Source organism: Rhinoraja longicauda, chromosome 10 (assembly GCF_053455715.1).
Source record: "Rhinoraja longicauda isolate Sanriku21f chromosome 10, sRhiLon1.1, whole genome shotgun sequence".
Lineage (NCBI taxonomy): Eukaryota > Metazoa > Chordata > Chondrichthyes > Rajiformes > Arhynchobatidae > Rhinoraja > Rhinoraja longicauda.
Window position 1 is genome coordinate 21440124 of NC_135962.1, and position 27166 is coordinate 21467289.

The 27166-nt window shown below is 41.6% G+C and overlaps 2 protein-coding genes across 2 annotated transcripts in view; one reads left to right on the plus strand and one right to left on the minus strand.

Annotated features, from left to right (window-relative positions):
- Window positions 1–6739, plus strand: part of aven (apoptosis, caspase activation inhibitor) — a 78866-nt gene extending 72127 nt beyond the window's left edge. Inside the window, exons 5-6 of the mRNA XM_078406375.1 lie at window positions 4370–4694; window positions 5903–6739. Of these exons, the coding sequence (XP_078262501.1) occupies window positions 4370–4694; window positions 5903–6015 (438 nt within the window). The 3' untranslated portion in view covers window positions 6016–6739. The remainder of the gene's footprint in view (window positions 1–4369; window positions 4695–5902) is intronic.
- A 2061-nt stretch (window positions 6740–8800) lies between these two features.
- The window catches only part of LOC144597735 (ryanodine receptor 3-like), a 308708-nt gene continuing 290342 nt past the window's right edge, over window positions 8801–27166 (minus strand). The window contains exons 100-105 of the mRNA XM_078407262.1: window positions 22754–22888; window positions 20325–20481; window positions 15556–15620; window positions 14972–15072; window positions 11271–11322; window positions 8801–8896 (exon numbers count right to left, since the gene is read on the minus strand). Coding sequence (XP_078263388.1) covers window positions 8801–8896; window positions 11271–11322; window positions 14972–15072; window positions 15556–15620; window positions 20325–20481; window positions 22754–22888 — 606 coding nt within the window. The remainder of the gene's footprint in view (window positions 8897–11270; window positions 11323–14971; window positions 15073–15555; window positions 15621–20324; window positions 20482–22753; window positions 22889–27166) is intronic.

Sequence of the window (27166 nt, forward strand, 5' to 3'; positions counted from 1 at the left end):
GCTAGAGAAGGAAGTCTGAAGAAGGGTCCTGACCGAAATGTCACCTATCCATATTCTCCAGAGATGCTCTTTACCGCTGAGTTGCTTCAGCACTTTGCGTCTTTTTTTATAAACCAGCATCTACAGTTCCTTGTTTTCAGAGAATGAATGCACTGGCAGTTGGAAAGTTAGGGTAACCTTTGCATATTGCATGAAGGTGTTCCACTAAGCAACCACCCATCCCAAGATTAGAGGAAACCAGTTTGTGGTTACTGCGTATGGTGTAGATTTGAGTCTTTCAATTGCTTCTGGTCACTATCTTATCACAAACCTTCCCTTTTGTTATATTTGACCCTTCACTGTTCCATTTCTAACTTTCCCCAGTTCTGATAAATTGTAATCAACCCAAAATCTTAATGCTGTTTCTTTGGATAAGTTGATGTTGAATTGTTTGTTTTCATGGATCAGGATGAGTGAAGGTGAATGACTATTGCTGTTATTCTGGTTTTGAGACCTGTAATTCAAATAATTGAAGGCAACAAATAAAATGATCTGACACACTGGTAGTATTAAGTCCAGTTCTCTTTTTGTTTTCCATAATCTTTCCATTTCCCCCCTTAAAGTATTGATTCGGTATGAAATGTACTCTTGAGCATGGTTTCACCAATCTTTCTGGCAGTGTAATTTCTCTTCCAAACTCAAGCCATTTTCCGATTAATACAGCACGGAAACAAGATTTTCGGACCACTGCACCCCTCCCAGTCATCAAGCATCCATTTGCATTAATCCTGTCTATATCATGGGCAATTACAGTAATCTGTTTTTTAGAGATACAGCGCGGAAACAGACCCTTTCGGCCCACCGGATCCGCACCGACCAGCGGTCCCCACACATTTACACTCTCCTATACCCACTAGAGACAATTTTTACATTTACTAAGCCAATTAACCTACAACCTGGAGTGTGGGAGGAAACCGAAGATCTCGGAGAAAACCCACGCAGGTCACGGGGAGAATGTACAAACTCCATGCAGACAGCAGCCGTAGTCAGGATCGAACCTGGGTCTCTGGTGCTGCATTCGCTGTAAGGCAGCAACTTTACAGCTGCACCACCATGCCACCCACCGTTATCTTGCCAAATTAGATATCTTTGGCATGTGGGGCAGGGGATAGCTCTGGCAGATAAAATTCAGGAGAATCCAAGAGATTTTGTACATTTTTTAAAAAGAAGATAACTAGAGAGAATAGGACCCTCAGAAACCAAAGCAGTCATTTACATGTGGAACCACATGAGTTGGGCAAAAGTCCTTGATGAATATGTCTCTGTTTTTGCCATGGAGATGAACTTGAAGGCTAGGGAACTTGGGATAGTTAATGGAAATGTCTTGAGGACAGTCAATGGAGATGTCTTGAGGACAGATCGTATTATGGTCGAGGAGATACTGGACATCCTAGGGCATATAAAGGTAGATAAATCTCTCAGGCCTGATCAGATATATCCAAGGACGCTGTGGGAAGCTAGAGAAGAAATTGCAGGAGCCCTGGCTGAGATCTATGAATCATTGTTAGACATGAGTGAGGTGCCGGATGACTAGAAGGTGGCTAATGTTGTGCCCCTATTTAAAAAGGGCTGAAAGAAAAAGCCTTGGAAGTATAGACTAGTGAGCCTAATAATTGTAGTAGGCAATTTGCTAGAGAGGATTCTGAGGGATAAGCTACATATGCATTTGGACAGACAGAGGCTGATTAGGGAAAGTCAGCATGATTTTGTACATGGAAGATTGTGTCTTACAAAATCAATTGAATTTTTTGAAGAGGTAATGTAAAAGGTTGACGAGGGAAAGACTAGACGTTGTCTTTATGGACTTCAGCAAGGCTTTTGATCAGATTCCTCATGGTTGGCCGCTCCGGAAGGTTAGATTGCATGGGATCCAGGGAGAACTAGTTAACTGGGTACATAATTTGCTTCTTGGAAGGAAGGTGGTGGTAGAAGGATGTTTTTCGGACACAAGGCCTGCGATGAATGGTGTGCCTCGGGGATTGGTGCTGGGCCCATTGTTATTTGTGGTTTATATTAGCAATTTAGATGAGAATGTACAAGGCATGATTATTTGCAGATGACACTGAAGTACATGGTATTGTGGACAGTCAAGAAGGTTATCAAAAATTACAGCAGGCTCTTGATCAACTGGGCAAGTGGGCTGAAGGATGGCTAATGGAGTTTAATGCAGGTATGTGCAAGGTGTTGCATTTTGGGAAGGCAACCAAGAGCAGGACCTTCGCAGTGCATGACAAGGTCCTGGGTGTGTTGTGGAGGGATCTAGGAGTGTAGGTACATAGTTCCCAGAAAATAATGTCACAAGTAGATAGGGTCATAAAGACTTTTATGTATATTAACCTTCATCAGCCAGGATATTGAGTAATAGAAGTTGGGACATTATGTTGCAGTTGAACAAGGCATTGATAAGGCCACATATGGAGTACTGTGTTCAGTTCTGGTTACCCTGGTATATGAAGGATGTCATTAAGATGGAAAGAGTGCAGAGAAGATTTATGAGAATGTTGACACGACTTGAGGTGCTGAGCTTTTGGGAGATATTTGGCAGGCTTGGACATTATGGGGTGATCTTATAGAGGTGTATATAATCATGAGGGGAAAAGATAGGGTGAGTGCAGTCTTTTACCCAAGGTAGAGGAATCAAACATCAGAGAACAGACTTAAAATGAGAGGGGCAACTTTTACACTCAGAGAGTGGTGGGTATATGGAATGAGCTGCCTGAGAAGGTAGTTGAGGCAGGTACTATAATGGCATTTAAAAGACCCTTGGACAGATAGGAAAGGTTTAGAGGGATATGGGCTCAAAAGTGGGCAAATGAGACTAGCTTAGATGGGGCATTTTTACTAGCATGGATGAGTTGAGCTGAAGAGTCTGTTTCCGTGCTGTATGACTGGAAAAACACCCGAGAGATCTCCATGGAGAACATGCACACTTCACAAAATACACCCATAGTTAGGATTGAACCCCAGTCTTGTTTAATTATTCTGCAGCAATTAATACTGCAGCTCTGTGCTGTCAATTACTATAAAATCTGCATTCCCAAGTATCCAACTCTTTATCATTTTAAACCGTTGTGCTCCTCTTAATCCTTTGTGTTCTATGAGGAATATAACTGTATTGCCTCATTAATACTAAATGTAAATCTCAGGATTTAGTTTTTGACAATAAAAATTTATTTTAACATTATGCATGCTGTTTTTCATTTATTAATCCATGTTTCATATTAATGTCAGAGTTACCCAGCATTGGTAATGGGGGGATTGCCCTGTGATTGTTGTATTTACCTTTTCAGTTTTTCAGTTCATTTCCATTGTTTCCACATCTAAAGAGCATTAGATAATAATAATAATAATAATGCATTACATTTATATAGCGCTTTTCAAACACTCAAAGACGCTTTACAGGGATTACTAGAACATAGAGAAGAAAATAAATAGATAAATAAGTAAACGAACAGAAAAAGGAGACAGAAGGTGAGGTGACGGTCAGTGGTTGAAGGCAGTGCTGAACAGGTGAGACTTCAGTGATGTTTTGAATATGGTGAGTGAGGAGGAGTCTCTGACGGTTTGGGGTAGTGAGTTCCAGAGGGTGGGAGCAGCGATGGAGAAAGCCCTGTCCCCCCAGGATCTGAGTTTGGTCCGGATGGGGGGGGACAGGAGGTTGGCAGCAGCAGACCGGAGGGTGCAGGTGGGAGTGTGTCTGTGGAGAAGGTCAGTCAGGTAGGATGGGGCCAGGTTATGGAGGGCTTTGTAGGTCATGAGGAGGATTTTGTACTGGATTCTCTGGGGGATGGGGAGCCAGTGGAGCTTGTAAAGGACGGGGTGATATGGTCACGGATCGGGGAGTGGGTGAGTAGACGGGCAGCGGAGTTTTGAATGTATTGAAGTTTACTGATGATTTTTGAGGGTGAGCCATAGAGGAGGCTGTTGCAGTAGTCCAGACGGGAGGTGATGAAGGCGTGGATGAGGGTTTCTGCAGCTGTGGAGGAGAGGGATGGACGGAGACGGGCGATGTTTTTGAGGTGGAAGAAGGCTGTCTTGGTGATGTGTTTGATGTGTTTGTCGAAGGAGATGTCTGTGGCCTTAGGCTCAGCAATGTTCTCCCACGCTTTTCATGGTAACTTAGGGTATCTCTGATCCATATTGTCTAACTCTTTGCTCTGAAACCTGAAAATGTTTTAATTACTACCCTTTGGGATTTTTAATCCTATTTCTTAAGTAATTTCTCCGTAACTGAAGAGGCAGGAATAAAAGCCACATAAAACAGAAGAATTATAATCTTCAATAGTTCCCAATGTTGAATTTGTCAACTTTGTGTTTCCTTCAAATTTAGGTAAATCCTCCTGCAGAACTACCACAGATCAGATTGAAGAGTATGGACGATTGCAAAAGCAAATTTGGTCATTTTAGAGCACACACTATAACTTCCCCAACAAATGTGGAAACCATTCCGGTCAACATCATACTCAACTCTACAACACCGATATCTGAACGTACTGCTCCTGCATCTGAGTCGCAGGAACCAGCAGACCATCTGGATGAGGAGCTGGAATTTTTACTTCACTTAGAAACACCTGTCAGCAAGAATGATGTTTCCTTAAAAGGAACTCAGGACATGGAAGTCCTGTATGATCCTGAAAATGTTGATATTTCAACTGGTGAGACCCTCGGTCATTAAAAGCACATTTTATTTTTCAAATGCTAGGAATACTGATTTTGAATGTTTAGTAATATTGCATTAATTTCTTCAGTTTGAATATACATGAGTAATAATTCAGTACACTTGTGAAAATGATAAGTTACAAAAAATAATTTTAAGCTGCCTATGATAAATCTAGGATGCACATTGTTGGACTAAATGAACAATGTTATATTTAATTTGGTGTTTGGGATAAAAAGAGCTAGAAAACTCTTGTCATAATTTAATAATCACATCCTCGTGTGTGAGTGAATAATTGTAAATGAGGCAGTAGTTATTTCTGGTAGTGTAGGAAGGAACTGCAGATGCTGGTTTAAACCGAAGATAGACACAAAAAGTGTCTGGAGTGACTCAGCGGGACAGGCAGCATCTCTGGAGAGAAGGAATGGATGATATTTTGGGTCGAGACTTTTCTTCAAACTGGTTAGGGATAAGGGAAACGAGATATAGACGATGACGTAGAGAGATAAAGAACAATGAATAAAAGATATGCAAAAAAGTAATGATGATAAAGGAAACAGGTCATTGTTTGTTGGGTGAAACTGAGAAGCTAGTGCGACTTGGGCTGGGGAGGGATAGGGAGAGAGTGAGTGCCGGGGCTACCGGAAGTGAGAGAAATCAATATTCATACCACTGGGCTGTAAGCTGCTCAAGCGATAAATAAGATGCTATTCCTCAATTACATTTAGCCCCACTCTGACAATGGAGGAGAACTAGGGCAGAAAGGTCTGTGGGAATGGGAAGGAGAATTAAAGTGTTTAGCAACTGCAAGATCGGCTAGGTTTAGGTGGGCTGAGCGAATGTTCAGCGAAAAGATGGCCCAGTTTGGTCTCGCCGATGTACAAGTCCACATCTTGAACAAAGGATACAGTAAATGAGGTTGGAGGAGGTGCAAGTGAACCTCTGCCTGACCTGAAAGGACTGTTGGGACTGTTGAGAGTCGAAGGAGGAGGTATAGGGACAGGTGTTGCATCTTCTGCAGTTGCAGGGGAAGGTACCTGGGGAGGGGGTGGTTTGGGTGGGAAGGGATGAATTTACCAGGGAGTTGGGATGGGAACGGTCTCTGCGGAAGGTAGAATTGTCTTTGTGGTGCGAGTAAACATGGAAATGGTTTGCATTCCTTTTTCATATCTTGTCGTGACATTATTTTTTTTTGTCTTTAAACAGACACATCTGGTGCTGAGGGAATAGACAATACAAATTCACAACCAACAGAAACAGCTGAGAAGCTTGACCCCGAAGTGGAACTCGAAGATTGGTTAGATAGCATGATATCGTAATGTCACCATGACAGTCTTGCAAGTATGTGAGTACAGGTACTCCTCAGCTTCCAATGGGGTTCCGTTCCAAGAAACCCATCGGAAACCGAAAGTATCGTAAGTCGTAATGCATTGAAAACGCACGATCACGTGTCCAGAAGCGAGCGGCGGCTTGCTACGGGTCTCTGCCTTTTGCACCATTGCAAAGTTGAACCATCGTAACCTGGGGAGTACCTGTACTGCCAAAAAGTACTTGACTCTGAATACAACGGTGGCATTGCATTTCCTGCACAAAGCTTACAGTTGGGTAATTACTTCTACAGCATGTATTTCAACATTGAGGATAAATTTTAAACTCTTTCTTAATTTTTGGTTCCTGTGCTGCAAATTGGGTATCAGAATGTTAATAATGAATGTAGAAAATATGCTCACTTCACAGAATGACCTGGATTCAGCAACATAATTATAGTTGTATGTAAATATGTAAAAGGAGTAATGGAAAAAGGTAAAATCTATTAGACAATAGACAATAGGTGCAGGAGTAGGCCATTCAGCCCTTCGAGCCAGCACCGCCATTCAATGCGATCATGGCTGATCACTCTCAATCAGTACCCCGTTCCTGCCTTCTCCCCATACCCCCTAACTCCGCTATCCTTAAGAGCTCTATCCAGCTCTCTCTTGAAAGCATCCAACGAACTGGCCTCCACTGCCTTCTGAGGCAGAGAATTCCACACCTTCACCACCCTCTGACTGAAAAAGTTCTTCCTCATCTCCGTTCTAAATGGCCTACCCCTTATTCTTAAACTGTGGCCCCTTGTTCTGGACTCCCCCAACATTGGGAACATGTTATCTGCCTCTAATGTGTCCAATCCCCTAATTATCTTATATGTTTCAATAAGATCCCCCCTCATCCTTCTAAATTCCAGTGTATACAAGCCCAATCGCTCCAGCCTTTCAACATACGACAGTCCCGCCATTCCGGGAATTAACCTAGTGAACCTACGCTGCACGCCCTCCATAGCAAGAATATCCTTCCTCAAATTTGGAGACCAAAACTGCACACAGTACTCCAGGTGCGGTCTCACCAGGGCCCGGTACAACTGTAGAAGGACCTCTTTGCTCCTATACTCAACTCCTCTTGTTACGAAGGCCAACATTCCATTGGCTTTCTTCACTGCCTGCTGTACCTGCATGCTTCCTTTCATTGACTGATGCACTAGGACACCCAGATCTCGTTGAACTCCCCCTCCTCCTAACTTGACACCATTCAGATAATAATCTGCCTTTCTATTCTTGCTTCCAAAGTGAATAACCTCACACTTATCTACATTAAACTGCATCTGCCATGTATCCGCCCACTCACACAACCTGTCCAAGTCACCCTGCAGCCTTATTGCATCTTCCTCACAATTCACACTACCCCCCAACTTAGTATCATCTGCAAATTTGCTAATGGTACTTTTAATCCCTTCGTCTAAGTCATTAATGTATATCGTAAATAGCTGGGGTCCCAGCACCGAACCTTGCGGCACCCCACTGGTCACTGCCTGCCATTCTGAAAGGGACCCATTTATCCCTACTCTTTGCTTTCTGTCTGTCAACCAATTTTCTATCCATGTCAGTACCCTACCCCCAATACCATGTGCCCTAATTTTGCCCACTAATCTCCTATGTGGGACCTTGTCGAAGGCTTTCTGAAAGTCGAGGTACACCACATCCACTGACTCTCCCTTGTCAATTTTCCTAGTTACATCCTCAAAAAATTCCAGTAGATTTGTCAAGCATGATTTCCCCTTCGTAAATCCATGCTGACTCGGAATGATCCCGTTACTGCTATCCATTAGTTTGTTATTTTCCGAGTAAAGGACACAATAATAAAATGTCATGAAGCTAAGAGATGCATTTTAAGAGCTGTGATTGTCAATCATCCATAAGCTATAGGTACCGTTCACGTCGGTGTAAATACAGCAGGTTTAAAAAAATATCTTTACATAGATTGGTTCGAACAAAGTGATATCACATTCATGGTCAAAGAAATATTTATTCTGTGCCTTCAATGTGCTCCAGCATCAGATGTTACAGAATGATGCACTGTCATTATTCTCATTAAACAAAGGCATATTTTTCTACAAAAGATACATTGTTGAATTTCAATTGCTTTATTTCAAAACTGTATTATACTCTAGTTAGCATGGTTGAATTATTTTAAATTGAAGCTTTTAGGTCGATTACTTTTAATTTGAAGAAAAGATGTACACCAAAGTACACAGCCAATGCACATGAAAAATCTAAGGGTTATAGCATTTCATTAAATTAAATGCCATATCCTGAAAAACATTATAAATTAACAGCTCAGCTGCTGCCTTGGCAAACAGATCAGTCTACAGATTCGTACAGCAGACAGTAAGACTCAACATTGTGAACAAATTCTTACTTAGCTTTTTTTGAGGAGCATAAACTAGAAATCAGAACATGTTGTTACTTAGCATTGGCTAAAGGTAAGGCACAATTTCTTTTGGTGCTTTTTTGCAATTTATGACAACGTGGTTCTGTTTAATCAGTTAGCCGAAAGCTACAGAAAAGTAACTTCAATATCTTAATAGTATCTCCAATTCTGTTAAGTGTTACACTTTGTGTACTTAAAAGTTGAATATTACTGTTTAAGACAGTTGTATTTTCAACATCTTTCACATTTATTTTTATTTTGATTTGGAATAGCAAATATCTGTTTGCTCTATTTTTCATTATACACTCATGCCAAATTCCATGCGTTCAGTCAGTAGGTAAGTTCAAGCAATATTTTCATTTATCCAAGTTGATCCTCGTATTGTTTACGGAAACAATCTCCAGCAGGAAAAAAATCCCAACAGCGCTCTTGATACATCTTCCATACAAAAGACTCCTTAAATTGATTGAAAGCATGATTAAAATTAGATTTAATGCACACATGCATGAATCATTTCTACTTTCACATTTAAATATAAAGCAGTATTCATGTTCCACTTGAATCTCCAGTGTTTGCTTTTCTAAACCTATATCCTCATCTTTATGTAAAGTACTGACTTAAATGTATTTATCTTCTAATGGTTACAAGTTCCACCTTCTCATCACTCTTTGGATAAACCAGTTTATTTAAATTCCCTATTGGATTGCATGATGACTGTCTCATACCAATGGCCTCTGGTTATGCTTTTTATCAATATGACAACATTCATTACTCATTCACTTTATTAAAATCTATAATGCTTTGAGATCACTCCACATACTCTTCTCTAGAACAAGGAAACCTGGTCTTTATTCTAATAGGTATATCCTTGAATATCTGCTGTCATCTCATTTATATTATGATGACCACAACTTCATATACATTTTTCAAAGTGTGATTGAACCATAAGTCCTTGACTTCCAACTCCATCATTTTAGAAATAAACCCAAGTGATGGATGTTCTTTTTGTTTGGTCTTGCTAATCTGTGATGCAGCTTTTTAGGGAGTGTTATATTTGTATTTCACAAATACTCTATAGCATTGGCTTCTACTCCCAGCCTCTGCTTTTTGTCCTCTGTTCTGCTGTAGAGTCCTTGACATAAAATGTTAACCCTTTCCACAGGAAATGCCTAACCTACTGATTATTTTCAGCGCTTTATTTTTATTTCCTCTTCTACAGATGCATCTTCTGAATAATATTCTTTGGACAAAAATGTGTAGATCTTCATTTACCTTTTTCATTACTTTGTGTGTTTATTAATGTCCACCTCTGGTTTGTTGAACTCAGTACTAACTACACACCCTCCTCCACTTGGTATCAACTGCATGCTTAAACATTTTGCTTTTCATTCCAGAGTCTAAAACACAATTGCAAACAGCTCTAGATACTGCTGTATTCTTTGGGAATAACCCTACCCTCTATTTTATAAATCCTATGCCATGCTCTATCCCTCTTTCTGAAATACAGTGAGTTACATTAGCTATCTTGTTCTCTAACGATATACCTTATTCAAATGAATGACGAAATATGTCATGATGCCTTCCTCACACTTCAAAAAAAAACTGTTTGATCCATCTGGAACAGGGATTTTACTCAGCTTCATTTGCTTATTTAATCTATCTTCTTTTGCTGTTTTAAATACCCTCATCTCATTATCTAGTGTCATGTCCATCTCTTCTGTGTCTTGGCTAACCCTGAATCAAATTGATTTGATATTGAGACAAGAAACTGCAGATGCTGGAATCTTGAACAGAAAACAAAGTGCTGGAGGAACTCAGTGGGTGAGGCAGCATCTGTGGAGGGGATGGACAGATGTGCATCTCACATTGTTAAGTGATATTGTCCTGTCTACCTCCATTATTCTCATGTAATTTTTGTTATATTTTTCCCAATCCTGGATGTGCTGTAATGCAGGAGTTCTGTTCCCAAGAGACCTAGTATGATGGCAAATCGTGTTACAAATTATAGTGGCATTTAAGGTGCTTTTGTATAGGCACATGATAAGGATCATGTGCAGGCAGAGGAGATTAGTTTAAGTTGGCAATATGTTTGGCATGAACCTTGTGGGCCTAAACGCCTGTTCCTGTGCTATATTGTTTCATGTTGCAGTATATATTTTTACTGCTCCTGATGATGTTTTAAATGTTTTCCTTAGTTGACATCTCTTAGTATGGCCCACTTATTTTCCTAATTTCAGCCACACCCTTTTAATATCTGCATTTTCCAATCTGTAAAGCTGATGTTCATAATCCTGTTTTATGAACATCCTAAAAGATATTTATTACAACTGTTTCCTTTATGTTTCCCTATTTTTACTTCACTGGGTCATTTCCTATTTCTAAATCCACTTCTTAATTCCCTAGCTCATATGTCCAATTAGTAATGTTTACATTGTTAATATAGTTGAAATTCCCTTGTGACGTCTTAACTCATTTATCTGCATATTTAATGGTATTCGATTGGCTGAAGAACTGGTTCTGTGCTAAATTTCACTGGCTTAAAATCATTTCATAATCTACAATCTCATGTGTTTCCCGTGCTCTCTTTTGCTCCATTTTAAAAAAATTGTTCATGCTTTATCCTCCCTTCCCACAGCTTTAATTGTACCATCAAATAATAACACGATCAATGCTTTGAATGGTCCATTAAAATAACTGGCAATACTATGTTAAAATCATCATAATTTGCCTCTACTCTCCTTCTCCTCCCCATCTTCTCTCCTATTTCCCCTCAACTCTCCCTTCCCGCTGCCACTTCTCATTCCAACCTCCCCTTCCCCTCCTCACTTACTTGACCAGTGTGTTCAGTTTCATCTTTGTTAATGAGGTACATCATGAAGAATCTGCAATTAAGAAAACTTAACTTAAAATCCCACTCACAATGGTCTCTATTTCCTACAGAAGTGCAAACAAAGCTGTGAGAGAGTAGTGAAAAGATATAAACAGTTTATATTTTCACTTTTATTCCTATTAACCTCTAGTTTATGTTTGGGATGATCAGTGACATTTTGAGAGTTGCAGAATGGTAACATCTCTACAGGCCAAATGGCCGCCTTCTGAATCAATATCAGCTCTACTTAAGAGCAATGTAGCTCAATAACCTCTTTTCCATGGACATGCAGATTCTTTCCTTTAAGATATTCACGCAATTCATTTTAGAACCAGTCTGCACCCCATTCTCAGTCAGTAACTGCTCATTTTTTGAGAAAAGGTTTGATGGTCTTCAATTGCAATGAGCTGTTAAATTGACAATTGTTGATCTTTGGAGCTCATTTTAAGTCACAAGGGCACGGGAGATTGATTCAGGTGATGGCATGGGTCAGATCAAAGGCAATCTGGCCATGATGTTAATGTTTAATATTGCAGCACTACATTTCCTAGAACTTTGACCCACAATTTGAAAAATGTTACCATTTTTAGTGCTTTAATATTTTGTGAAGATGACAATCTATCGTTTTTTAAATCATATTGCACTAGAATGGGATAGTGATGTATCTCTGTCTTGTTTGAGCAGCAATGATTGGGAGTGGGCACTGCTTCTGTCCAGTCACTTTGTTGGCAACATCAGTGAAGTTGCTACAAACGTCATGATGATCTCTTTCATTTGATTATTATATTTCCTCCCCTACTCATCTCTCTTGACACTACAGTCTGCTGGTTGCCAGGCAGCTACTTTCCGTGCAATAGTCAGTTCCCCTCTATTTCTGCTTGGATGTTAAAGACATTCAAAAGTGCATAAATGTGAAATGTCCTAAATTGATTTGACATCTAATTTATAGCATTAATTTCAGAAGTCAAATTTAGTTCACTTGGAGAAATGCAGATCAAACCTTCTGAGAGCTGTGACTTTGAATCTTATGGTAAGCAAAATATGTTAACAATTATTTATCAGATCATGGTGTTAGTTATCACCAGACTTTAAGCTAATAATGCTGACTTTACACTGAGTCAGTAATACATTGTGCCAGATAAAGGTTTTGGGGCCTTATATTTATGGTATTGAAATGAATTAGACATGGGCGAGGTGCCAAACGAGTGAAGGGTGGCTAATATTGTGCCTCTATTTAAGAAGGGCTGCAAAGAAAAGCCTGTGAGTGATAGACCTTCGAGTCCAATATCTGTGGTAGGCAAGTTGCTAGAGAGGATTCTGAGGAATAAGATATATATGTATTTGGATAGACAGGGACTGATTAGGAATAATTAACATGCAAGCTGGAAAGATTGCAGAGAAGAATTGGGGATAGGTTGGACAGGCTAGGACTATATTCCTTGGAGCGCAGAAGGCTGAGGAGTGATCTTATTCGGATGGATAAAATCATGAGTTGAATAGATACGGTGATTGCACAGAGTATTTTATCCAGAGAATGGAATCAAGAACCAGAGGACATAGGTTTAAGGTGAGAGGGGACAGATTTAAAAGAAACCTGAAGGGTAACTTTTCATACAGAAGGTGATGGGTATATGAAATGAGCTGCCAGAAGAGGTAGTTGAAACAAGTAGTATAACCACGTTTAAATGACATTTGGATAGGTTCAAGGATTGGAAAGATTTAGATGGACATGGAGACAGGAGGGACTGGTATAGATGGGGCAGCTTGGTTGGCATGGACAAGTGGAAAGTTTTATGATACACGACAGATACAAATAAATATAATATCTTATTATTGTTCTTCCACATAACCAAACATTCATTTGAATGGTGTAACCTGGTACAGGATTCAACTGCGAAGTCTTATTGTGCTCTTGGTCTACGTTTGGTGTCTGGTGAATATGAAAATCAGGTGGGACGGCCGATTTAGTTTCAATGTGCCAATCCACCAAGCAGATCTTCTTTGGTTCCTTTTAAATATATATATATTTTAAACATTGTGTCATCACACAACTGTTTGCCATTAACGAGCAAAATTTAGTGCCACATCGTTGGCCTCTGCAAGAGCCTTTGCAGTGCATGTGTCATGCAGCATGTCACAGCTCTGGAGATATTCCATAGTCTGGAGGCCCCGTCTGCACTCGCAGTCTGCCGCATCTTCAGTATATCCCCACTTCAGCATGTTCCATTTTCTCCTGCCCATGCCTGTCCGCAGTCTGTTGAGACTGCGCCAGGTTATCCACGGTTGGTCGGAACCTGGTGGGAGTTTCTCAGAGGGATCGATTGTGAATGTCGCCCGGAGATTTCTCTAGTCTCTCTTCCCAGAGTTTGAGCCTTCTGGACAATGCACTGCAATCCAGGGGATGGACAGAAGAGAGGAAACTTCTGCATGATTTCAAACGCTGAGGTAGCAAAGGGTGGTCATGTAGGTGGTGTCTTTCATCCTATGTTTGAGGCGTTCTTTTTGACTAGCTACAGCTCTTTTGATTCCAGGAGGTGCAATGCCAGAGAGTGGGTAGATGTTGTCAGTCTTGGTAGGTTTCATGCATGCAGCGACAGCTTGTGTTTAGCACAGGATCAATCTTCCTTGCATGAGCCGAGTGCTCCCATTCTGCGCAGGCATACTCGGCAGTGGAGAAGCTGAGCCAGAGCTGTTGATCAAATGGTTTTAGAATTTGCTCCCCAATTTGAGGTACTCAGCTTGCTAAGAAGAGCTTTAGTTGAACTGACTTTTCCTTTAAGCTTGGTGATATGTGCTTTGTAGGACAGAGATCGATCAAGAGCCACTGGATTGTCACAGTGCTCCAATCTGACTCTATTCCATTTGATCTTCAACCTTCGATTTGGATACTTGTTCTTCAAGTGGAAGGCGCAGACTTGGGTTTTAGATGGATTAGCTCTCTGGTGATTCTCTTTGTAGTATGAGGACAGGTTGACTAAAGCCTCACACAGAGTAGCTTCTGCCTCGAGGAAGTCAGCACTTTGGGTTGTAATGCACAGGTCATCTGCAGAAATGAAACTCCTGGTGTTGGGATGGAAAGGCTGGTCTTTAACATAGCGACTTTTCTTTCCTGACAGCTCGACAAAGAAGCGTGTTTTCACCAGGTTGGTTAGATGCAAGTTGTGTGTCAAATTAAGTACTTTGTGTAACAGTCGGCGATGGTTTACTGTGTCATAAGCGGCTGAAAGGTCTACAAAACAGCGCATGTGATAACACCTTCCTGAAAGCCATCCTCTGTGTTGGGTGAGATGGAGAAGCTGACCTGTGCAGTACTTCCCAGGCCGGAACCCTGCCTGCTCCTTTATTAGGGATGGCTCTATCACCTGGCTGAGGCGGGTCAAGATGAGTCGTTCAAACAGCTTGTAGGTGTGGCAAAGAAGTGATATTGGCCTGTAGCTCTTTGTTGCTGAGAGTTCTTTGCCTGACTTCAGCAATGCTATGACATGTTTGCGACGTGGCATAGCATTGCATTAAATATTTCATGCTCTAAACTGCTTTTTTAAATTATTGGATTCCTTTAACAGGTTTCCAATGCTGACAGGAAGACTGATCAACTCCCTTTCCTTGATATAACTTAGTTATCTTCTCATAAACACCCTACACATACAGTATTTTATACTCACAGGTAATTCGCAAGGTTGTGCTCTTGCAAAGTATGTATTTCAAAACCATGTGGTGTCGTGTCAAAGTAGTCATTGCCAATTCCACAAATAAAGCATTTGGTCTAGAACAGAAAGAACAATCCATTGATTCAAGTAGTTACCAACAATAATTGTCTTTGCAACGTTATTCATGCATTACACTTTTACATATGCGAGAACATTTTAATTTGTTGGTTTATGGTACATTTGAATACTGATAGTTCTAGTAACTATGCAGCATTAACGTGAAAACAAGGAAAGCATGGACACTGATATCAACATAATGTATTGGGAACACTGACACAGCAGCTTCTGCCGCCTCAGGTGCTCTGATTTCCTCCCACATCCCAAAGACATGCCAGTTGGTGGATTTACTGTCTTGCTTTAATTTGTCTTTGTGAAGGTATGTAGAAGGGAAAGCGTGGAGATTTGATGACCGTGTGAGGGAGAGTAAGTATGGAGGAATGGTATAAGGAAATAAGAAGGGGAATGGGATTGCTCTGAGAGAGACCACCTTCTGCTGTCAAGGGGAGTAATGAGAAATATCAGTAGTAAACTAAACACACCTCCATGTCTTCTCGCACTTGCTCCTGTTGGTCTCTCAGCTCCCCAAAAGCGTCAATAATCAAACCTAATCACAGAAAATAAGTGTAAGAAAAGTACTAACAGTTTATGAAGTGCCTTGCACTGATGATATACACTCACTCAAACACATGTTCCAAGAGAAAAGCAACATTGTGGCTAGAAGAAAATGTGATTTAAGCTTAACAGACATAAACTGATGCCAAGTGATTTTTTCAAAGCAAAACGCAGGATTAACTTTCACTATAATTGAGGTAATAAGAGATGCATTAATTTGTTGGACATATTTTGATTGGCACAGTCTGTATAAATTCTCTTTGGGATTTATGTGTTTCATAATGTATTTATACAATTTTAGAATGTTGTTAAAAGTTGTATTCTTGACTCATAACTTTGCTATTTCTTTGAGAAATGTATTAATTACATTACTTGTCTCACAAAGTCCTAGGAAAAAAACAGCTCTTTAATTAAGTGGCACCATTTTATAATTTCATGACGTAGGATCACTTACTTGTTCACTGGGATGCAATATCACTTCTTGTACCCTTCAATACCATTTTACCCTTCAATGCCATTTACTTCAATTACTTATAACAACTTGCACATTCTAAATATTTGCTAGATTATGACTTTTCTTATGTATTTTCTGTTTGGTTTGTTAATGGTCATCTTATGTTTGTAACCCCTATGTTATATTTGTCATCAGCCACGAGAACCATCTTTGATTTCAACGCAGTCAGGCAATCCTAGAGTCTTTTCCAGAGAGTGGAGCTTAGCCTAAACCCCAGAAATCTGCTTACATTCCAGCACACGTGTTTGCACTATCCTCAGTATCTGTTTCCTCTATAAGAAGGAAACCAGCATTGTTCACAGGAGTCGAAGTATGCTCTCGGGATGTTACTTATGGATACTGGACATATAAAAATAAGAAAACCTGATTAAACAAAATCTATTGAAATTCAGCAGGTTACTCAAAACATCTAACAGAGTACTGCAATCAGCTATCTTTCCCACGAAAGCAAGTCATAAAGCATCGAAACAGGCCCTTCAGCCCAAGTTGCCCATGCCAATTAAGATGCCCCATCGTTACTAGTCCCACCTGCCTGCATTTGACCCCTATCTCTCTAAACCTTTCCTATCCATGCACCTGTCCAAATGTCTTTTAAGTGTTGTTATCTACCTGACTCAATCACCTCCTCCGGCAGCTCGTTCCACATAACCACTACCCTCTTCAGTGGAAAACGTTGCCCCTCAGGTTCTGATAAAATCTTTCTCCTCACCTTAAACATATGTCTTCCAGTCCTTGATTCACCCACTCTGGGTAAAAGACTGCGTGTTCACCCTATCTTTTCTCCTCATGATCTTGTACACTTCTGCCAGATCACTCCTCATCCTACTGCACTCCAAGGAATAAATTCCTAGCCTGCTCAAGCACTCCCTATAGCTCAGACCTGGCCACATCCTTGTAAATCTTCTGTGCACTCTTCAGCTTAACAGCATCATTCCTAGAGCAGGGTGATCAAAACCAAACACAATACTCGATATGTGGCCTCACCAATGTCTTGTACGACTGAAACATAATGTTCCAACTTTAATAGAGTCATAGAGTAATATAGGATGGAAACAGGCCTTTCAGCCCAACTTGCCCACACTGGCCAATATTTCCCACCTACATTAGTCCCACCTGCCAGCATTTGGTCCATAGTCCTCCAAACCAATCCTATCCATGGACCTGTCTAACTGTTTCTTAAATGTTGGGATAGTCCCTGCGTCAACTGCCTCCTCTGGCAGCTTGTTCCATACATCCGCCACCCTTTGTGTGAAAAAGTTACCCCTCACATTCAATAGACAAAATAGGTGCAGGAGTAGGCCCTTCGAGCCAGCACCACCATTCAATGTGATCATGGCTGATCATTCTCAATCAGTACCCCGTTCCTCCCCATACCCCCCGACTCCGCTATCCTTAAGAGCTCTATCTAGCTCCCTCTTGAATGCATTCAGAGAATTGGCCTCCACTGCCTTCTGAGGCAGAGAATTCCACAGAATTACAACTCTCTGACTGAAAAAGATTTTCCTCATCTCCGTTCTAAATGGCCTACCCCTTATTCTTAAACTGTGGCCCCTGGTTCTGGACTCCCCCAACATTGGGAACATGTTTCCTGCCTCTAACGTGTCCAACCCCTTAATAATCTTATATGTCTCGATAAGATCCCCTCTCATCCTTCTAAATTCCAGTGTATACAAGCCTAGTCGCCCCAGTCTTTCAACATATACGACAGTCCCGCCATTCCGGGAATTAACCTAGTAAACCTTCGCTGCACGCCCTCAATAGCAAGAATATCCTTCCTCAAATTTGGAGACCAAAACTGCACACAGTACTCTAGATGCAGTCTCACTAGGGCCCTGTACAACTGCAGAAGGACCTCTTTGCTCCTATACTCAACTCCTCTTGTTATGAAGGCCAACATTCCATTGGCTTTCTTCACTGCCTGCTGTACCTGCATGCTTCCTTTCAGTGACTGATGCACTAGGACACCCAGATCTCGTTGTACGTCCCCTTTTCCTAACTTGACACCATTCAAATAATAATCTGCCTTCCTATTCTTACCACCAAAGTGGATAACCTCACACTTATTCACATTAAACTGCATCTGCCATGCATCCGCCCACTCACACAACCTGTCCAAGTCACCCTGCAACCTCATAGCATCTTCTTCACAGTTCACACTACCACCCAGCTTTGTATCATCTGCAAATTTGCTAATGGTACTTTTAATCCCTTCATCCAAGTCATTAATGTATATTGTAAATCGCTGCGGTCCCAGCACCGAGCCTTGCAGTACCCCACTAGTCACTGCCTGCCATTCTGAAAGGGACCCATTTATCCCCACTCTTTGCTTTCCGTCTGTCAATCAATTTTCTATCCATGTCAGTACCCTACCTCCAATACCACGTGCTCTAATTTTGCCCACTAATCTATGTGGGACCTTGTCGAAGGCTTTCTGAAAGTCGAGGTACACCACATCCACCGGCTCTCCCCTGTCAATTTTCCTAGTTACATCTTCAAAATATTCCAGAAGTTTAGTCAAGCATGATTTCCCCTTCGTAAATCCATGCTGACTCGGAACGATCCTGTTACTGCTATCCAAATGCTCCGCAATTTCGTCTTTTATAATTGACTCCAGCATCTTCTCCACCACTGATGTCAGACTAACTGGTCTATAATTTCCCGTTTTCTCTCTCCCTCCTTTCTTAAAAAGGGGGATAACATTACCTACCCATTAGCGACCTATTAAATCTTTCCCCCTTAACCATAAACGTACATCCACTGGTCCTTGATTCACCTACTCTGGGCAAGAGACTCTGCATCTACCCAATCTATTCCTCTCATGATCTTATACACCTCCATAAGATCACCCCTCATCCTCCTACACTCCTAGGAATAGAGTCTGATCCTACTTATCCTCTCCCTTTAGCTCAGACACTTGTCCAGGCAACATCCTTGTAAATTTTCTCTGTACCCTTTCCAGCTTGACAATATCTTTCCTATAACACGGTGCCTAGAACTGAACACAATACTCTAAATGTGGTCTCACCAATGTCTTATACAACTGCAACATGACCTCCTAACTTCTATACTCAATACTCTAGCCAATGTGCCAAAAGTCTTTTTGACACCCGATCTACCTGCGACACCCCTTCAGGGAACTATGCACCTGCACTCCTAGATCCCCTCTGCTCTACAACACTACCCAGAGACCTTCCATTCACTGTGTTGGTCCTGCCCATGTTAGACTTCCCAAAATGCAACACCTCACATTTTTCTGCATTAAATTCCATCAACCATTCCTCAGCCCACTTGGCCAATTTATCAACATCTTGCTGCAATTTTTCACAACCATCTTTGCTATCTGCAAAACCACCCACTTTTGCATCATCTGCAAACTTGCTAACCTTGCTGTGTATGTTCTCATCCAAATCATTGATATAGATGACAAACAGTAATGGGCCCAGCCCCGAACCCTGAGGCACACCACTAGTCACAGGCCTCAAGTCGAGAAGCTTCCTTCCATGAAGCCAATTTTCTATCCATTCAGCTATTTGTCCTTGGATGCCATGTGATCTAATCTTCCAGAGCAACCTACCATGAGGAACCCTGTCGAATGCTTTACTGAAGTCCATATATACAACATCTACAGCTTTGCCTTCATCGACCTTTTTGGTCACGTCTTCAAAAAACTCAAATCAGATTTGTGACACCCGACCTCCCACGTACAAAACCATGCTGACTATCCCTAATCAACCCATGTCTGTCTAAATGGCTGAATATCCTATCACTCAGAATACCCTCTAGTAACTTTCCAACTACAGATGTTAAGCTCACTGGCCTATAGTTCCCTGCAGCCCTTCTTTAATAAAGGCACAACATTTGCACACTCTTCCGGCACCTCTCCTGTATTTAAAGACAACTCGTAAATTACAACCAGGCCTCCCGCAATTTCCTCTCTGGTTTCCCACAATGTCCTCGAATATATATGATCAGGTCCTGGAGGTTGGTTTACCTTCATACATGAATAATACCTTCAGCAACTCTTCGACAGTAACACTGACTGCTCTCAAGACACTTCCATTGACTGCCCCACGTTCCTCCGTCCTCCTGTCTTTCTACCATTCATGTTGAAGGTCCTGCTCTAGTTTGATTTTCCAATAATAAAAGGAAATTCTACTGCAAACTTATGGGAAGAAAACATACCCTGAATAATGGCTAGTAGGATGACAATGACGAAGAAGAAGAATGTGATGTCAAAGATAATTCGGTACATTTCAGAAGGATCACCAGCAGGATCTTCAATTTCATCTCCAATGCCACCGCCAGCTCTTACGCCCACATACATGTGGAACAAATAGCACTGAAAAAAAAAGCATTGTCATAATCTTGTCTGCGTTATCAACAATTTAAATGTGTTATAAAGGCAGGAAGCATTGAATTAAGATGGTACGGCAGAAAATGAGTCATTCTTTATATCAGTACCATTGCTTCAAGGCCCATTAAGTATTTAGTTGACTATTTGATGGTATTGGCTGCAGCAGTGGTTCACATGCCAAATTGGCTTCAACATTTCTGGGGCATGATGTGGAAATCAGTAGGTGTTCCTACTTTATGAGCCAATGTTACATATCCCCAAGTGATTAATGCATGATGATACAAAGAGTTTTGCAGATAACCAAAGAGAATGAAAATAATGGAAGACTGTGGGTGATTGTTCAATTATATCCCATCACGTGGAACTCCATTTACCCCAGTTGGGGAGGGGAGGGAGAAGGACATTGAAAAATGTATTCCACATGATACAATACAACTTTATTTATCCCGGAGGGAAATTGGTCTGCTACCAGACATGAAATTAAATTATCGAGTGGAAAAGTCCAGGATGAGGGATGTGCAAAGATAGAAGTGGGGGGGGGGGGGGGGGGAAGAAGAGTCAATCTACCCCACGACAGAAGTGGGAGGAGTTGTACAGTTTTGATAGCCACAAGGAAAAAGGATCTCCTGTGGCGTTCTGTGCCACATAACATATAAATGATATTACATTTACAATCAATTGCTAACAGTTGATAATTATAACTAAATCACATACAATTTAATGTGATTGTGGGAATCATCACCTTAAAAAATCTACATAACTGGAAATAATATCTGAGTAATAAACTGGTAGAGGATTGAAATATGACTCAGGACTGAATTGGTAACGTATATAATGTGAATTCTCCCTTGTGTGCACAAAATGCATTAAGCTCATCTGAGAATCATAACTGAGTGAACTAAGTCTGGTGGCACTCAGTTAAATAACTTATTGCCCAGGATTTTCTGGGATTTGCATTGTTCTGGAAGTAAATTTCTACAGCTATTCCTCTGTTACACACGTCTAGCTAAAAGTGTGCTCTGTGATAAGAACATAATGTTCAGTTGCATTCAAAATTCCCAAGCCAAAAAGGTAACCACCTGTGTGCATCCAGACCCAAGCAAAGGACAGATTTGGGCTGGTAATAGCAAGCATACATTTTCCAGTTAGTGATCATCTTCCACACCACTTGCACTTGACATTCTAGGCATTACCACTGCTTATATGGTAATACAACTCATGAATAGAATGGAGGTGGGAAACTTAAACTGGATCAGCCGCATAAATATTTTATGTTAATATTCTGCAGTGAACGACTCACTTTAGACTTCCTAACTCCTTCCCAACATCTACAAGTTGGTGAGGTCACATTTGGAGTATTGTGTTCTTTGTTTGGTCACCCTGCTACAGGAAAGAGTACAGAGAAGATTTACGAGGATGTTGCCAGGACCTGAGGGCCTGAGCTATATGAAGAGGTTGGGCAGGCTTGAGCTTTATTCCTTGGAGCACAGGAAGATGAAGGGTGATCTCATAGAGTTGTATACGGTCATGAGGGGAATAGATAAGGTAGATGCACAGAGTATTTTACCCAGAGCAGAGAAATCTAGAACCAGAGGACATAGGTTCATATTTAATCTTTCCCCTCTCACCTTAAACCTGAGGGGCAACATTTTCACACAGAGGATGATGAGTATATGGAATGAGTTGCTCGACGAGGTATTTGAGGCAGGTACTATAACCACATTTAAAAGACATTTGGATAGGTACATGGAAACAAAAGGTTTGGATTGATATGGGCCAAACACGGGCAGATAGGATTAGTGTAGCTGGGGCATCTTGGTCGGCATGGGCAAGTTGGGCTGAAGGGCCTGTTTCCATCCTGTATCACTCCATGTACAAGTAATGCCAGGAGTACAGTCCAACAAAACTTGAGGCTTGACATATCCGTGATAAACACCCTGTTTGATTAGCAACATGTTTGTAAGTTAACACACTCTCCATTCCACCACCTACACAGCATGGATTCAATGCAAACCATTGTCAAAATGCAGTGCAACAGCTCATCAAGAAACCTCTGACATCACGAGGGAAGAAGGCATTGGGCATATGGGAACATTCCTCCAAGTTGCACGACTGCTGATATGGTCATAAAGAGTCAATCCTTTCCAGTTACTAGTTCAAAATCCTGATACTCAAGTAGAGAGGACTTTAGCCATACGAGCAATAGCACTTCCGTTTGTGAATAACAAAAATAAGGTGCTAATAAATAAACAAATACCTTCATCATATCATCACATTTCATATCTGGTTCTTCTTCATCTTCGCTCTTGTTGTAGAATTTGCGGAAGAAGTTGAAAGCAACCACGGTGTACAGGTACACGACCACTGCCAGGAGACCAACAGTCAGCGCAAGCTGCACAAGGAAAAAGAACAAAGTATAATGTGATGCCATCTAAAGGGTCCTGACCTTATTGATTCTTAATTGCTTCAGCGATTAAACAAGGTAATAGAGAGAGTGGAGGATGGTGCAGTTTTAGCATTTGATAAATCCTCACTATTAATAGATATTAGCAAAATTGAAGCTTTTGGAATGAAAGGTGCAGTGGATGTCTGGATACAAAATTGATGAAATGACAAAGTAGGAAGTAGTGATGAAGCTTTTATGGATGGAAGAAAATAAAGAGGACTTCAAATTCAAAAACTGCAGATGCTGGAAATCACATAAAAACAAGCTTTCAGGTAACTAAGAAGATGAAGGAAGGCAACACGGTAGACATGGTTTACCTAGACTTTTGTGAGACTTTCGATAAGGTCCCACATGGTAGATAAGTTTAGAAGATGAAAACACGGGATCCCAGCCATGTTGGCAAACTGGATCAAAAAATTGGCTTGGGGATAGAAGGAAGTATTGTTCTGAGGAAGCCTATAACAAATGGCAAACCACGGATCATTGCTGGGAGCGCTGATGTGAATGTAGGTGATCTAATTAATAAGTTTATAGATGAAATGAAAATTGGCAGAGTTGCATATAACAAAACATTGTAAAGGGGTATAGCATCTCATAGCTCAACTGGATAGTTGGGCAGAGCAGAGGAGATGGAATTTAAGGTAATTACATTTCAAAAGTAAGATAATTCACTTTGGGAAGACAAATTCTCATAGGACATAAAATGTCAGGGAGCTGAGGTGTTGATGTACAGAGACACTTTTGAGGTGCAAGTTGATAGTCATTGTCATAGATCCCTGAAAAGGGCATTTGGTATGGCTGATGCATTGACTTTGGAAATCATGTTAGAGCTACCAAACATTGGTCAGATCACACTTGCAGTATTGAATAACGATGTGCTCACCACACAACACACCACACTCTGTGTGAAGTCATAGGAGATAAGCAAGGCCCTCAATGAGTATTTCTCCGCTGTATTTACCGTGGAGAAAGACAGGAGGACGGAGGAATTTGGGGCAGTCAATGGAAGGGTCTTGAGAGCAGTCCGTGCTCCGGTCGAAGAGGTGCAGAAGGTACTATAGTGATGAAGGTAGACAAATCTCCAGGGTCTGATCATATATATCCGAGGACATTGTAGCATACCAGAGAGAAAATTGAGGGAGCCCTGGTTAAAATTTACAAGTCGGGGACTCCATACTTAGAGGTACAGACTGGCAACAGGCGGGATTCAAGGATGGTGTGTTGCCTCCCTGGTGCCAGGATCCAGGACGTCACGGATTGCAGGGCATCCTCAAGGGTGAAGGTGAGCAGCTGGAAGTGGTAGTGCATGTCGGCACAAATGACATCCAGAAGAAGAGGAAAGAGATTCTGCAGCGTGACTTCAGAGAGCTCGGAAGAAAGCTGAAAAACAGGACCTCCAGAGTGGTTATCTCCAGTTTGCTTCCAGTTCCTCGTGCTGGTGAGAGCAGGAACAGGGAGATACGGGATCTGAATGAGTGGCTGAGGAGCTGGTGCAGGGGGCAGGGATTTAGATTCTCAGACCACTGGGATCTGTTTTGGGGTAAGGGTGAATTGTACAAAAGGGACGGGTTGCACCTTAACAGCATTCTGGCAGGCAGGTTTGCCACTGCTACATGGGTGGGTTTAAACTAATAAGTGGGAGTGGGGGGGGGGGGGGGGGGGGGGTGAGGAGACAAATTGGAAATCCAAGAATGGAGTTAATGGGAAAGAGTACAGGAAAAGTTAAGAAAGACACCAGAATTAATGGGGCAGAAGGCTCACGAAGGGATAGGAAAATATGGCCAAGTGAAATAGGAATGGATATGAGAGGGGAGTTGAGTTATGGATTAAAAGAATTATATATGAATGCATGAAGTGTAAGAGGTAAAGTGGATGAGCTTGAGGCTCAGTTAGAGATTGGTAGATATGACATTGTGGGGCTGACACACATGACTGCAGGAGGATCGGGACTGGGAACTGAATATTCAGGGTTACACGTCCTATAGAAAGGACAGGCAGGTGGGCAGAGGAGGTGGGGTAGCCCTGTTGGTGAGCGATGAAATTCAGTCCCTTGCGAGGGGTGACATAGGGACTGACGATGTGGAGTCGCTGTGGATAGAATTGAGGAATTGTAAAGGTAAGAAGACATTAATGGGAGTTATCTACAGACCCCCAAACAATAGCCTGGATATAGAGTGTAAGTTGCAGCAGGAGTTAAAATTGGCATGCAACAAAGGTAATGCCACTGTGGTTATGGGGGATTTCAATATGCAGGTAGACTGGGAAAATCAGGTTGGGTCTGGACCCCCAGAGATGGATTCTTAGAGCAGCTTGTACTAGAGCCTACCAGAGAGAAGGCAATTCTGGATTTAGTGGTGTCCAATGAACCAGATTTAATAAGGGAACTCAAGGTAAAGGAACCGCTTGGAGGTGACCATAATATGATAAGTTGTAATCTAATTTGAGAGGAAGAAGGTTAAATCAAAAGTGTCAGTGTTGCAACAAAGGGGACAATGAAGGCATGAGAGAGGAGCTGGCCAAGGTCGACTGGAAAAGGATCCTAGCAGGAATGATGGTGGTGTAGCGACCATAGAGAATGGTCCAGGTTGTCGAACCCTCGGATTGGCCAGCGAGGTCACGTGTGAACGCGACCATGGGGATTGGTCCAGGGAGCGACATCGCTGATTGGCCAGCGATGTCATGTGCGCTTTTGGCGCCCGAAATAGCCAGTTCGGCGAAGTCTTCGAAGAAGACAGTAAGTTTTTGATGGTTGTCCTTTACCTTGTTGTTTAACTCTGTATTCGAATATTGCGGCTGCAATAAACTTCTTCTACAACCAACAAGTTTTCGGACTCGCCATAGTGGAACAGCAATGGCAGGAATATCTGGGCATAATCCAGAAGATGCAGGATCATTTCATTCCAAAGAGGAAGAATGATCCTAAGGGGAGTAAGAGGCAACCATGGCTGACAAGGGAAGTTAGGGGTGGAATAAAACTAAAAGATGTATAACAAAGCAAAGAGTAGCGGGGGCCAGAGGATTGGAAAACTTTCAAAGGACAACAGAAGGTAACAAAATCATTTTCCAATGTTCATGGATTCAGGATCAGTTCCTGTGGATTTGAGGGTAGCTAATGTTATCCCACTTTTCAAGAAAGGAGCGAGAGAGAAAATGGGAAATTATAAGACCAGTTAGCCTGACATCCTGGTTGGCAGACAGGAAACAAAGAGTAGGAATAAACGAGTCCCTGTCAGAATGGCAGGCAGTGGTGGATGGAGTGCCGCAAGGCTCGGTGCTGGGGCCGCAACTGTTTACAATATATATTAATGATTTAGATGATGGGATTAAAAGTAATACTTGCAAATTTGCAGATGATGCAAAGTTGGGTGGCAGTGTGAACTGCGAAGAGGATGCTAGGAGGTTGCAGGTTGAGTGAGTGGGCAGATGCACGGCAGATAATATATTTAAATGTGAGGTTATACATTTTGGCTGCAAGAACAAGGAGCAGATTATTATCTCAATGGTGTCAGATTAGGAAAAAGGGAAGTGCAACGAGACCTGGGTGTCCTGGTACACCAGTCACTGAAAGTAAACATGCAGGTACAGCAGGCAGTGAAAAAAGCTAATGGCATGTTGGCCTTCATAACAAGAGGATTTGAGTATAGGAGTAAAGAAGTCCTTTTGCAGTTGTACAGGCCCTGATGAGACCACATCTGGAATATTGTGTGCAGTTTTGGTCTCCTAACTTGAGGAAGGTCATCCTTGCTATTGAGGCAGTGCAGCATAGGTTCATGAGGTTAATCCCCGGGATGGTTGGACTGTCATATGAGGAAAAAGTGGAAAGACTGGGCTTGTATTCACTGGAATTTAGAAGGATGAGAGGGGATCTTATAAAACTATATAAACTTATAAAAGGGACTGGACAAGCTAGATGCAGGAAAAATGTTCCCAATGTTGGGGGAGTCCACAGGGGGCACAGTCTAAGAATAAAGGGGAGGCCATTTAAAACAGATGAGAAAAAACCTTTTTCACCCAGAGTTGTGAATTTGTGGAATTCTCTGCCACAGAAGGCAGTAGAGTCCAATTCACCGGATGAATTTAAAAGAGAGTTAGATAGAGCTCTAGGGGCTAGTGGAATCAAAGGATATGAGGAGAAGGCAGGCACGGGTTACTGATTGTGGATGATCAGCCACGATCACAATGAATAGTGGTGCTGGATTGAGGGGCCGAATGGCCTCCTCCTAC